Here is a 12,126-nt window from a genome sequence, read left to right as displayed (position 1 = left end):
TTACACAGCCTCAGTGAAACACATGTCACAGAATAAAATAACAGGGATCAGCAGCAAGGGCTTCAGCTATACTGACAACCAGGGTTCGGTATTTTTACAAAAGAAAATGTATGGGCCAAAGGACAGAAATCTGAGAAACATCATTCGGCACAATTTCCCAAAAAGGCTTACAAACAAATTAGTTTTACAAATGAAACACCCTTTTAAAGAAGTCTGCATTTATGGCGCCTGCATCATTTAACTTTAGAAACTGCAGTGCTATACTGTTCAGTAACAGTTTTAGAAGCCTTACTTGACTATTGTTGTACCTTTTACTATTCTCACTGATGTATGTGACAACAGAATTTACCAATCACTTTGCAGATTTAGATTACCGAAACAAAATACATATCATCTAATTAATTAAAATATTCTCGATTATAGGACACCCTTTTGGAACCATAGGGATATCTAAACATTAATACATCACAAATCACTAATTTTACGTGTACTTATACGCATTATCTGATGGAAATACGTTTGAAGTCTACTTTTGCTTTCAAATCAAATCTGAATACAGGACTTTGGTATTTTTTATTATTTTACATGTGCATATTCTACTACACAGTAGTAGTGTTTAAACAGCCGCGTGCGCGGGTGTGGGTGTGTGTGTGTGTGTATCTGTGTGTATGTATAAATTGATTATATAGAATCTGCCCGATAACACTGCATGTAGAACAAAGAATAGATTAATGATAGCACCAAATAGGCGACTCACACTTAACGTTCCCCACAAGGTGACTGTCCCAGGAGATCTTGTGGTGGATTTATCGTCTCCCATGTTGATGCAGATGCTATGGAGCTCGCTTCCTTGCAAAAAAACCCGAGTTTATTAAGCTACGGTCTGCAGCAACAATATGTAGCGTAATGATATATTATTGTACACAGACCTCACGCACAAATCGGAGCGCGTCCTACCGTTAGACGAAACAGCCGAAAGTAAAATCCCTTTCCATGTCCTCTCCGACAGTCAGGGGGGAACATTAAAACAAAACGAAGGAAATAATCGCGCAGAAGTCGATGGCGACATGGACAATTCATGTGCACATATCCCGATAGGCAATCATCTACGAGGCTGCGGTGATCCTCGTAAAACTAAAAAGCTACTGCCCCAGTTTCCCTGCACCTAACTAATGTAAGCCGGAGTGCAGTGGGCTACTTTGTCTTTATCTTTACTAGTTTACCCAAAACGGTGGTTAAACAAATTGCATTATTTTGCCGATCGGGGTTAAGGTCCGACACGTAGTATTAAAAACATTTCGTTGAAGTTAGGAAGCGGTCAGCATCAGTTGTCGGACGAGTGGGACCGCTGGGCGCTCTCGGGATGGAGGAGGCGGGCTCTGTGAGCGCCGATCTTTGCCGAGTGCAGCCGACGACTTCCGGAAGTGTTCGTGCAGCAGTCTGCGGCTCCCTGACTACACGCGAGCTTTTAAGGGTTTACTCACACATCTGGGTACAAGTTAAAATTATTCCATCCGTCACCATGTCCGTTTTGTGTTATAATACCGGATGTGGGCAGCGATTTGATCCCGAAAACAACCCAGACGGTGAGTAGTATCTTGTTTAGCTAACGCTAACTATCGCCTTAGCCGGTCTGTTAGCAAGCTAACGTTCAACCTCTGAGGAAACATCTAGAAATTTCTGCAGGCCGGTTGGGCCCGTTAGCTAACTTTCTGTAACAGCGTAGCTGACTGGACCCTAAACAGCAACACATTCATTCACTAAACGCCGCGGTGAATCTAATGACACACCATTTTTGATTCTTCACGGCGATTTTAAACATCTTAAAGCTCGTGTGGTTTTTAGCTCTAGAAGCATCGTCTCCCGTACGGGAGACCCAGTACTTTTGGTTTAATGTTTCAGAAACAAGTCACTCAACGTTTTCACTCATTTTCCGTTATTTTCCCTACAACAACGATATCAGTGGTGTTGCGAAAGGAGAGTAAAGTTTTTGTTTGACTTGAAAGTAAATAGAGTAACCGGCGGTAAACAGCGAGGTCCCCAATGAGGTGCTTAGCTAGGTGTACACGGTTTGTATATTGTGTATATATATCGTATATTTATAGCTTACCTGCATCTCATCATACAGAGATGCAAAACAATGAGCATACTGGGTAAAGCTGTATTTACAAGATGCTATTGTTCTTTAGTACAGTGCAAAGCATGCTCATGTCTCCGGATCTCAAAACATCTGAGGAACATCTGTAATATTTAAAATAAAACACCCTCGTCCCCAAGAGCAAACCTTTCATTCCCATCTCATTCCCTTTTATTGTGTTTGACGCTGCGTCATTAGTCACAGGTGGGCCACATATCGGTGTCATTACTTTTAGGGGTAGGTAAGGAGGGTAAAAGCCCACAACAGGCTGCACTGGAAGGAAAACGCTGGACATTTGGTGTCAACCAGACAACTTGTTCCTTCTTTTTTCAGCCGGCAGCTGAAGACCATGCGGTACGAATATGGTCAATTTCAAACGACCTAATTCGACAAATGATTCAGTATCAGTGTCTCTTTTGGACCAATCTCTTTCACGTCGATTCTTTATGTTATGGCCAGATGTGTGCACGTATACTCTTTTAAGCCTTTTATCGTGGGGAAAGAGTTGTAAGGTTTTTTTCCTCACGGAATGCTTGTTTACCAGCGGTTTTAAATGACTACAGTTTATTTGTGGTTGTTTAAATCTAAAAATAACTTTTCACATTTTATGGTATACTCTGAAAGTTGAATGTTTTTTAGCTAGAACACATAAAACATAGTTTCCCTGTTATTGTAGTCTGGTGTAGGTGACATTGTTCCTTTTATCACCATATATATTTCCTCCAAATTCATCAAAGTTGTGCTCTTTCTAACAGATGGCTGCATCTATCATCCAGGAGTCCCAGTGTTCCACGACGCATTGAAGGTAAAGGATCAGAAAGTGTACAGTTGGCTTTCTGTCTTATTATTTGGAGTTAATGTCTGTCTGACTTTCTCCAGGGATGGTCCTGCTGCAAGAGAAGAACTACCGACTTTTCGGACTTCCTCAGCATTGTTGTAAGTCTTACTTTTGGTTTTGATCCATACCTCCAGTCCTCTGAGGTCACGTTTCCATTGTCTGTTGTTTTCATCGGCATTGACTGCCACCTTTGCTGTGGTGGTATCGGCCTGAGCGCTCAGTGTTTGTTGGTCTGACGCAGAGACTTCCTCTTCCCCAGGGCTGCACAAAAGGGCCCCACAACAAGGAGAAGCCCCCCGAGCCGGTGAAACCAGATGTGACATCGTCAGGAGAAAAGAAAGACGCAGATGACCAAAAGCCAAAGTTTAATGAGTACATCATCTCGGCCCCAAAGCCTCAGGAGGCGATCCGCAGACCAAGGTTGTACATATTGCTTTTTATATATTTCAATCATTGCCGTAGGAAATTGTCCTTATTCCCTGAGTATAACAAAACAAAACTACTTATATAATGCAACAATTTATCAAATCACATTTGCAGGAAAGAAACAGGCCGAAAAGAACACGTTTTCATTCAGTACATAAACAGGGCTTACAGTTTAAAACTATATATATATAAAATCCATATTAACCCAGATATTATGCTTCTACGTATTCTGTTTTATTGTCAAATGTGTTAACGGATCGGTGCAGTAACCAAGTTATTAAATCACCCTGAATATTGAGGATCCAGAGGATAGTCAGACGTGTTCTCCAGTCTGTCCCATTAGTACTGAATAGTCCAGGCTCGGTCTTAGCTTTGCCACATACAACAGACCTCTTTTTGAGGTGTTATTGCAGATAATGCATTCCTAACTTAAAGTGGGAAAAATACCCTTTCAAATGGTTTTCGATTAATAAATAAATTACGAGGAAATCAATTCCGTCCCTTACATTTTCTAGTTTCCAGTTTTGATTCTAACAGAATTGTGGCGGTTTTGCAGTGCTGATGAGCCGATGGTGAGATTGCAGCATAAAGTGTCTACTTCTCTGAAGCAAGCTCTGGAGAGACTGAAGCTTTCTGAGAATATGGCAAAGGAGAAAGGTAATAGCACAGCGTTATCTTCCCCTTCTTTCTCCTCGTTTCTTTAGCATGTTTCTGTTTTTGGTCCTCTTTGCCATAGACATGTGTACCATCCATTACCATCCTCTTGTTGCTGCAGCAGACAGGAAGGTCATGTTGACAGGGGATGTTAATGGATGGCCTCTGGGAGTTCATGGCGTTTGAGTCAAAGATGGCAGGGATGGGGCAACGCATCACAGATGCGGATGTATTTTTTAGATTCAAACATCCAACTCAGTGTCACTCCTTTTCTGTCCTTGGTTCTAGAGGACGACAATGACGAGATCAAGATTGGAACATCCTGTAAAAACGGAGGATGTACTAAAGTAGGTGAATGTGTTACTCTGTACTTGTTAAATCCTGCTCACCTAGATTGTCATGGTGTTGAAACGGTTACACGACTATATCTTTGTCCATTCCTCTGTCGGGCTTTGGCAACTGCAGATTACATTTTTCATGGATTTACTTTAAATTCATCCCGAAATTTCCACCAAATAAGTTTCGCCTTGTTCTTGATTTGTAAGCCAAATTCAATTGACGTAGTGCAAGACATCTATGGCAGATTTTGTTAAATGGAAACGTAAACGAATCACAATATTGGCCAGAGCTCAACGCTCTGGTGAAATAGATGCAGCTCCTCCTCCGCCCCCTCCATGTGTGCACTGAGGTGGATGTAACGCTACACCCTTGCTCAAGCTTATCTGGCCTGTCAGAGCAGAAAAGCCCAAGATTAAAACATAAATTGTAAAGACAATTTGCATTGGCTGGTTTTGTTGGCACTTGGAGTGGGACCTAAATGTTTTAAAACCGTTATGTGAATCACTTTAGCTGACTTGATTGAAAGTCACGGGTTATTTTGTCATGGGTTTCTTGCCTTCTATGGTTGCATGTTTCCAAAGTCACAGAGAACAAGATATTGGTCTAATTCATTCTCACAATGAATCTATATTTATCTGCTATCAAAAACTATTTACTTCAGTTTACTTCTTTTGAACCACGCCTTCTCGCTGTCGTCTTTAGAGCTTCGATGGACCGGCATGCGATTCGGACGTGTGCCTATACCACTCTGGGTTTCCTATCTTCCATGAAGGGTAAGTAATACCACGTTTCACGGCATTGACATGAAGTAGCAGATGATCTCTGGATGCTGTAAAAGAAGCGTGATGAGTGACACTCAGGATTTCCCTGTTGGCCGAGTTCACTGGTTTTCTTGAGTGGCATGTTATTGGCTGCGGGAAATCCATGCGAGTGAACGTCTCTCCTGCCTCTCCAGGATGAAATACTGGAGCTGCTGCAAGAGGAAAACATCCGACTTTAACACCTTCCTCTCCCAAGAGGGCTGCGCCAAGGGAACACATGTATGGAGGAAAAAGGACGCGGTGGGTTTGACAGCGAGTGATGGTCTATGCGTGCGAGTCCATCTGAGAGGAGACTAAATTGTGAATAACCAAACGTTGCCTTGAAATGCCGTCATATGAACTCTCCTCGCAGGGTAAGAAAGTGGTTCCGTGTCGGTCGGACTGGCACCAGACGGGCTCGCAGGTCATCATCTCCATCTACGCCAAGAACGCTGTCCCGGAGCTCTGCTACGTGGACGCAAACAGCACCACAGTGAGGGAGGGGGCACGACCCGCCCCGTCAATTTCTGTCCGTCCCTACGCTGCTTTGTTTCTTTTCAACCAAATGTCTGTTTCCATTTTCTCCTTCAGCTCGACATCCACATCATATTTGAGGGAGAGAAGGAATTTGTGCAAAAAATCAGGTTGTGGGGAGTAAGTAGAGCATCACTTGATACGCATGTCTTATTAATATTGGAATTGCTACTGATCTTCACAGTTGTAACTCAATATGACAGTATTTGTGACTAGAAATCATATTTCCACCAGACCAATATGGCTCATAAGTCCATATACTTTAGCTGCTGCAATATAGACACATACCGTCACTTTCCCTGTTGTCCTTTTACCTCCCGATAAAAAAATAATGAAATGAAACACATCTCATACGCACACCAAGGCTAATTCATCTCACGCACAAAGACGACACGTGGAACATTCTGCAAATCCGTCGAGTAGGTTTGATATACTGTTCACCCCGAACGTGAACATACACCAAACATAACTCGTAGCTGCTCAAAACTCACTCCTGTTTTGTTTTTATGCACAATCACCTTTCTGCCAAAGGCACTGAGCCACTTCTGTCACACGCTCCCTTCCCCTTGCAGGTGATCGATGTGAGTAAAAGCATCGTGAACATGATGGCCGCCAAGATTGAGATAGCCACAAAGAAGTCCGAGCCCATGTCGTGGGCTCGCCTGGACCTTCCTCCCCCGCCCCCGCCCAAGGAGCAGCAGCAGGAGGAGAAGGAAAAAGGGGAGTCGGAAAGCGAGGATGAAGATGAATGATGAGGAATTACAATAAAAAGATAGTGTGTATACTTTGCTGAATCAAAGGCCATGTAGTCCATTCCTTACCTCCTGCAAAGAGTTGCCTTTTTTGCTCTCTTGGAACTTCCGCATCTGCGCTTGAACATTACAGGGTTTCCCTTTTCATTCTTAGTTGTCGACTTTCCTGGTTTTGCCTGATGTTTTGGTTTTAATTGTCATTTCGAATGCTCAAAAATCTCCCAAGTGATATTATACTGATTGATAGTTAGCGTAACTGACGATTAGCTTGTTAATTGCAATCAAACTAAATTACTATGGGACACGTAAAGCCTTTTTTATGTGGAGCGCTCATAACGAGTCATTGTAATCGACCCACATTCCATCCTGTGGTTTAACAAAGTGTTTAAATTATTGCTTTGATTGTCCATTTCTTTTACATCAGACTAAATCTTGCAATTTTATACCTGTATATTTCCATCTGTATGACAATGAAGGTAATCTGTGTTGTTAGAGTAAGACATTTGGATCTTAAGATTTCTGCAACTGCATTATGTGGATTTATTCTGAATAAATTGTTTAAAGCAATAGAATTTGGCACCCAACCACCTTTTTCTTTTTTGCAATTTAAATAATGAAAGTTCTTAGTTGTTTTTTTTTTTACATGACCATATTGTATATTTTGTGCAATTTTTGCCCCGAAAAGCATCCCGGCTGTATTTTATGTCCTCATTTCTTGTCAAAGCAATCTAAAGACAATTTTCTAAAGAGAATGTACTGTACTATCTGAGAATGGCAATTGAATACAATGTATTTTTAAGCAAAGTAGGCCTGCTTTATTATAAAAGTTGTGCTACATCAGTGGTTCTCGAGGTTGGTGTTGACGTCGCATACGCGTTGAGCCACTTGTGAATGCACACAAACGTAATAAGATCTATTTAAAAAGCAAACGATATCACTGGGATGTAATTGAAATTGCCCGGTTTGAGAACTACTTCATATATAGGCTGCATGTTTCAAAGGCTATGAATGTATGAATTGCATTGGGATAAATTAGGTGACTCCCAGTTAAGATTATTAGGGAACCAATTTATCTTCCTACAAATAAACTTTTGTGTTGAACTTTCAAAAGTGGGGTGTGTGTGATATTTCATACAAAATGTATACATACCAGGTAGTGTTTCGAGTGGTATTAAAGGTGACACTTGTCTTGAACTAAATGGGGTTTGACCTTTCAAGTGAGGACTTGGATCCACTTGCATATTTGTAAATTGCAGTGACTTTTGCAAATGTCAAAGTTTTTAAAGCCATGACATCACTCTGAGATTAGAATATGGAAGCACCTCCCGATGTTCTGGCAGTGTCTCAGACCGTGACATCCATACAGACACTATCACCTTCTTGCCTTTCCAGAAGCACGTCTCACACCACAAACATGAATCAATTTAAATGTTAATTAAACGTGGTTCAACTCAACTCCCACACAAAGATATTAAAAGAAAGTCCCCCAAGGCTTTGGTGAATTCATCTAAAGAGTTTGTGTTTCTGACTGTGCAGCAATTAGATTCATTTCTTCACTTTAAATGGCTGCATACTGTACATGACGGATGCAATAAACTGCCAAAACTTATTTTGAAGCTAATCAGCTAAATCCACGTTAACCATAAAGAATAACTGTGAAAAGTCATTTTGAAACATGTTACAGAAAAGTCAATTTCAAGATTTTCTCCATTAACATTTTACTCTTGATAAAGTTTAAATACCTTGACAACAAATATTGTGGACATCATCACAGTGAGTTAATAATAAGTATGTTAACATTAAAACGTTAACATTCCTACACAGAAAATCCCCCTGGGGGGCTTCACAGAGTTGTCTGGTAGTTACGCTGTTTGGTTTCCTCTGAGTCACTGCAGATAAGTGGCTGTCTCTCCGGGACGGCAAATAAGTGTTTCCACTTGGTCACACGCAACCAAGGCGACGCTGCGTATCGCCGTCTCACAGTGAGGACGGCAGCAGCTGTGGTCACCGCTGCGATTCCTCCGCAGAGCCCCGCCAGCAGGAGCCAGGGCCACACGTCCCGCAGTTCCTCCAGGTAGGGACGCATGGATTCTGCCAGCCTCTGGTCTGGATAAAAGAAACGATGGAAGTAGCCCCCGGAAAATTATGCAAAATGTTTGCATAAAAGTAAAAAAAAGTTTTTAACACACTTTAGTTGAAGCTCATAGATTTCAGAAAACGCAATTGGAAGTAAAAAATGTAGTCTGTTTTTTTCTGAAAATACCAATTCATGTGTAAAATAGAGAATCCGAACTTACTAGCACCTAGCAGATATGAATATTCATATCCAAATTCCTTGCTGGAGATGAAGAATTCCCGGTTCCTATGGAGAGGCAGGAAGGGCACCATGTTGTATTCACTGTTGTGCCCTATAGGAGCATCCGAGTCTGGGTACTGGGATGGAGATGGTCTGTGCCTCCTGAGCCACTGCTCATAAATGCTTCCATAGAAAACAAAAACAATGCCAAGCAAGTGTGTGAGTTCACTCCAGTTACAGAATGTGTGTCTTCGTTTTTGTGTGTAGGTGTGCGAGCGTCTCACCTGTCAACAAAAGCGTGGTGGAGAAGGAATATGGGGTCGTTTGCTGAGCCCTGCACTGAGGACATGGATCCGTTCATGAACACGTGCAGGGCGGCGTGCATGCCCATGCGAGAACTGTTTCCCACCCCAGTCCGAGGATCCCCGAATCCTAATGACAAGTATGTCAAAGTTTGTGTTTGCAAAAGCTGGCTGCACGCGGCGGCTTGGAATACAGAAGCTCTTTGTTGTAAAAATTAGATACATTTAAAGATCCATAGTATTACATACCAAAAAGTGTGTTTGCGTGTGTGTGTGTGTGTGTGTGTGTGTGTGTGTGTGTGTGTGATTTTAAAGTCAAGCTTATCTGACCTTCCAGAGTGTTCCTGAAGCTCATGTTGGCACCGCGGTCCATGGCTCCGGTGTCATAGTCGGGCAAACTGAGAGTGAACTCCACCTCCGCAGAAGTCGGTAATCGTTCAACCACGTTACGGTTGTGGTTTCCAGGGTTACGGCGCAATGGGCCTTCTCCCCGAGCATCACACAGGATACCTCTGTCACTGTAATCGTTTGCTCGGGAGCACAGCACCTGTTGATGGAGGCACACAGCAATATAGACAATATATTGCTGCATAATCACACACATAAATTCAGTTGCTCCCCCACTGACTGTCTCTGACATTCCACCGGTCACTTTCTGTTCGCTGGTGCACTTTATTTTTAATTCTAACATTTTTTGCTTTTTAACTTTTATTCCTATTTTCAAACTAACCCATAGCCTTATATTACTAACCCATGGCATTGTATTTTATTCCTCTTGCACTGTTGTCTTGTTGTCCATTGTCGTACTGTCTGTTATTCACCAACCGCCAAGTCAAATTCCTTGTATGTCTGACGTATTATGGCAATAAATGTTTCCTGATTCCTGATTGTCGCCACTTGTGTCCCGCTGCTTGAAATGAAGTCACAACGAGTTTGAAACTGGCCCTACTCTTGCATTTACTGTGTTAGGAGAATGACAATCCTCTTGATCGTGTATGTTTGGATCAATCAGCCAAAGGTTCAAATGTCCTGACTTCTTTTTTACTTATTCGTTTATAGTTTGGCTATACAGTGAGCCACCATTTCTATTCCGTTTAATTCCTTTATATCTTGTATATTATGTTTTAAGAAAAAAGGTCTGTATGTGTACAGATTATAGGGGCCACATCAGAACTGAGTCCTACTCTTAATAGTTTCAGTAAAAAGTGAGCCTCATACATCAGTCCCCTTATTATTATTGTATTATACACACGTGCGCGCACACACGGTTGGAAAATGTGTCCGCCCCCACCTTCCAAAAAAAGTTGTAAACCACGGGGAAACACTGCTTATCACATGCAGGTCATGCGAAGAGAAGGGGCCAAAGGGAAGAAAGGACCACTTTATTACGTTTTTACTTGACTGTGTTTACCGTCCAAGAAGAGAAGACGGAGCCTGGGCTGAGAAGACTGGGATCCCGGGGGCTCCGGCCCCCCATCAGCTCGTCGGTGCACACCTCACACCCCTGGGCATCCCTCCAGTCCCAGTACGGGATGCTGAAGCCGTCGTCCCCGGTCAGCTTCCTGATCTCGTGCTCCCAGTGCAGCAGGTACAAGCGGTGCCACGGGAGGAACGCGGGCGCCCAGTGCGCAAAGTCCACGTCGGTCCACACGTTCCCCGGGCCGCCCAGCAGCGCGCTCCGCGACACGTAGTAATGCATCCACACGAACACGTCGTACGAGGACACGTCCGCGAAGATCGGGTTGGAGCCGTTCTCCATCTCCCGGTAGGTCCCCGTGGCCACGACGTAGTCCCTGCTGATCGTCTGCTTGGCCAAGTTCAGGTAAGACACGAGCCTGCGCCTCTCGGCCCCGGACAGGTGGAATATGTTCCTCCTGAGAGACTCCCTCCTCTCGTTGCAATTCACCCCGAAGTAGCCGAACGCACAGTCGGCGCAGCTGAAGCCCATGAAGTTGCCCGCGCACCGGCAAGTCCGGTTGTAGAACACCAGGGGCCATTTCTCCCTGTCGTCCAACCCGGCGAAGGGGTACTGCGGCCCGTCGGGCTGCTGCGGGACCTCCACGTCCCTGCAGGAGCCCCGACCCGAGCTGGCTCCGCAGGGCGAACCGTCTCCCTCCCAGGCCGGGCAGCACTCCTTGGCCAGCAGGGCCTCCCGGGTGGCACACGGCCGGGGGAATTGTTGACGCGAGGGCCCCAAACGCAGCAGGAAACACACAAGTAGAAGTTGCCACATGGCAGCAACGGGTGGGTGCTCGGGTGGGGCAAGTCGCGGATGATCACCGTGGTAAAGGCCCGGGTTCTTGCATTTGGAAGGGCTTGTATTCAAAGGGCACCCCCCCCCCCCTCCCCTCCTCTGCATCGAGCGAGTCACATGCCGCTTAACCCTCGGGGTGAAGCTTACCCCATGAGGGGCGCAATCGGTATTATGCAAACATCCCGAGACTGCAGCCAACTCTTTCAAGGAAAAAAAAAAGAAAAGAATTACTGGTATGAATATTTAGTGGAAGTTAAAAATGAAGAATCCCTCACAGTCCTATAGAGTCACATGAAGGCATAAACGACCACCGAGGGCCCCCCTCCCACCTCTTATAAGGCCCCTATGGAGTTGCAATGGAGTTTACAGTCATTTGCTATCTGGACGAGACTTCTTGAAACAGGCGTCCCTCAAATAAAGTAAACTGTTGTGTCTTGCAATTAATTCACCATGTCAGTACCGGGACCGCACAATGGAAGAGACATAGAGGACGAGCAGAGGAATAACAAGCACATGTAGTAGCAGTCAAGTCCCCAGTAGCACTCCACAAAATGGACAAATAAGCTTCTCAAGGGGCCGACGTGTCACGTAGCAGTTAACTGGCTAATTAAAAAGACGCCCCAGTTTTATTTCAAAGAGCGCTGCAAAAAAATTCATTCATGAAAAAAAAACTTTGGCATAAGCAATGAATGTGATTCTGTGTTGGCAAAGATTCCTTGTAATGAAATCATGTAAGTGGAATACTTTTGGACAGTGTGGTCGTATGACCCGACAATAACACAAGTGATTAGTGT

The 12,126-nt window shown here is 43.9% G+C and overlaps 3 protein-coding genes across 3 annotated transcripts in view; 1 reads left to right on the top strand and 2 right to left on the bottom strand.

Annotated features, from left to right (window-relative positions):
- Positions 1–1,086, bottom strand: part of fat3b (FAT atypical cadherin 3b) — a 54,960-nt gene extending 53,874 nt beyond the window's left edge. The window contains exons 1-2 of the mRNA XM_040181321.2: positions 958–1,086; positions 758–849 (exon numbers count right to left, since the gene is read on the bottom strand). The gene's annotated coding sequence lies outside the window, so the exon portion shown is untranslated. The remainder of the gene's footprint in view (positions 1–757; positions 850–957) is intronic.
- Positions 1,087–1,266: 180 nt separating this feature from the next.
- Positions 1,267–7,590, top strand: chordc1b (cysteine and histidine-rich domain (CHORD) containing 1b). Its single transcript, XM_040181328.2, has 11 exons — positions 1,267–1,586; positions 2,893–2,942; positions 3,017–3,073; positions 3,235–3,395; positions 3,958–4,058; positions 4,344–4,402; positions 5,097–5,167; positions 5,350–5,455; positions 5,568–5,687; positions 5,786–5,848; positions 6,301–7,590. The coding sequence occupies exons 1-11, from the start codon at positions 1,364–1,366 to the stop codon at positions 6,478–6,480; spliced, it is 1,191 nt and encodes a 396-aa protein (XP_040037262.2). The 5' UTR covers positions 1,267–1,363; the 3' UTR covers positions 6,481–7,590.
- A 591-nt stretch (positions 7,591–8,181) lies between these two features.
- LOC120822041 (tyrosinase) lies at positions 8,182–11,415 on the bottom strand. The gene is made up of 5 exons (XM_040181327.2): positions 10,490–11,415; positions 9,409–9,625; positions 9,061–9,208; positions 8,778–8,959; positions 8,182–8,586 (listed from the first exon to the last, which is right to left on the bottom strand). The coding sequence occupies exons 1-5, from the start codon at positions 11,309–11,311 to the stop codon at positions 8,324–8,326; spliced, it is 1,632 nt and encodes a 543-aa protein (XP_040037261.1). The 5' UTR covers positions 11,312–11,415; the 3' UTR covers positions 8,182–8,323.
- Positions 11,416–12,126: the final 711 nt, after the last annotated feature.

The sequence above is a fragment of the Gasterosteus aculeatus genome, chromosome 7 (genome assembly GCF_964276395.1).
Source record: "Gasterosteus aculeatus chromosome 7, fGasAcu3.hap1.1, whole genome shotgun sequence".
NCBI classification, from domain to species: Eukaryota; Metazoa; Chordata; class Actinopteri; order Perciformes; family Gasterosteidae; genus Gasterosteus; species Gasterosteus aculeatus.
The sequence above is the reverse complement of the archived record's forward strand: the minus strand, read 5'-3'. Positions and strand labels throughout refer to the sequence as shown.

Coding starts and splice junctions, on each gene's coding strand:
- LOC120822041 (XM_040181327.2), bottom strand. CDS start 11,311: ATGTGGCAACTTCTACTTGTGTGTTTCCTGCTGCGTTTGGGGCCCTCG. Junction 9,626..10,489: donor CCGTCTTCTCTTCTTGGACG/GTAAACACAGTC, acceptor CTCCATCAACAG/GTGCTGTGCTCCCGAGCAAA. Junction 9,209..9,408: donor CTTCAGGAACACTCTGGAAG/GTCAGATAAGCT, acceptor ACTTGTCATTAG/GATTCGGGGATCCTCGGACT.
- chordc1b (XM_040181328.2), top strand. CDS start 1,364: ATGGAGGAGGCGGGCTCTGTGAGCGCCGATCTTTGCCGAGTGCAGCCG. Junction 1,587..2,892: donor TCCCGAAAACAACCCAGACG/GTGAGTAGTATC, acceptor TCTTTCTAACAG/ATGGCTGCATCTATCATCCA. Junction 4,059..4,343: donor GAATATGGCAAAGGAGAAAG/GTAATAGCACAG, acceptor CCTTGGTTCTAG/AGGACGACAATGACGAGATC.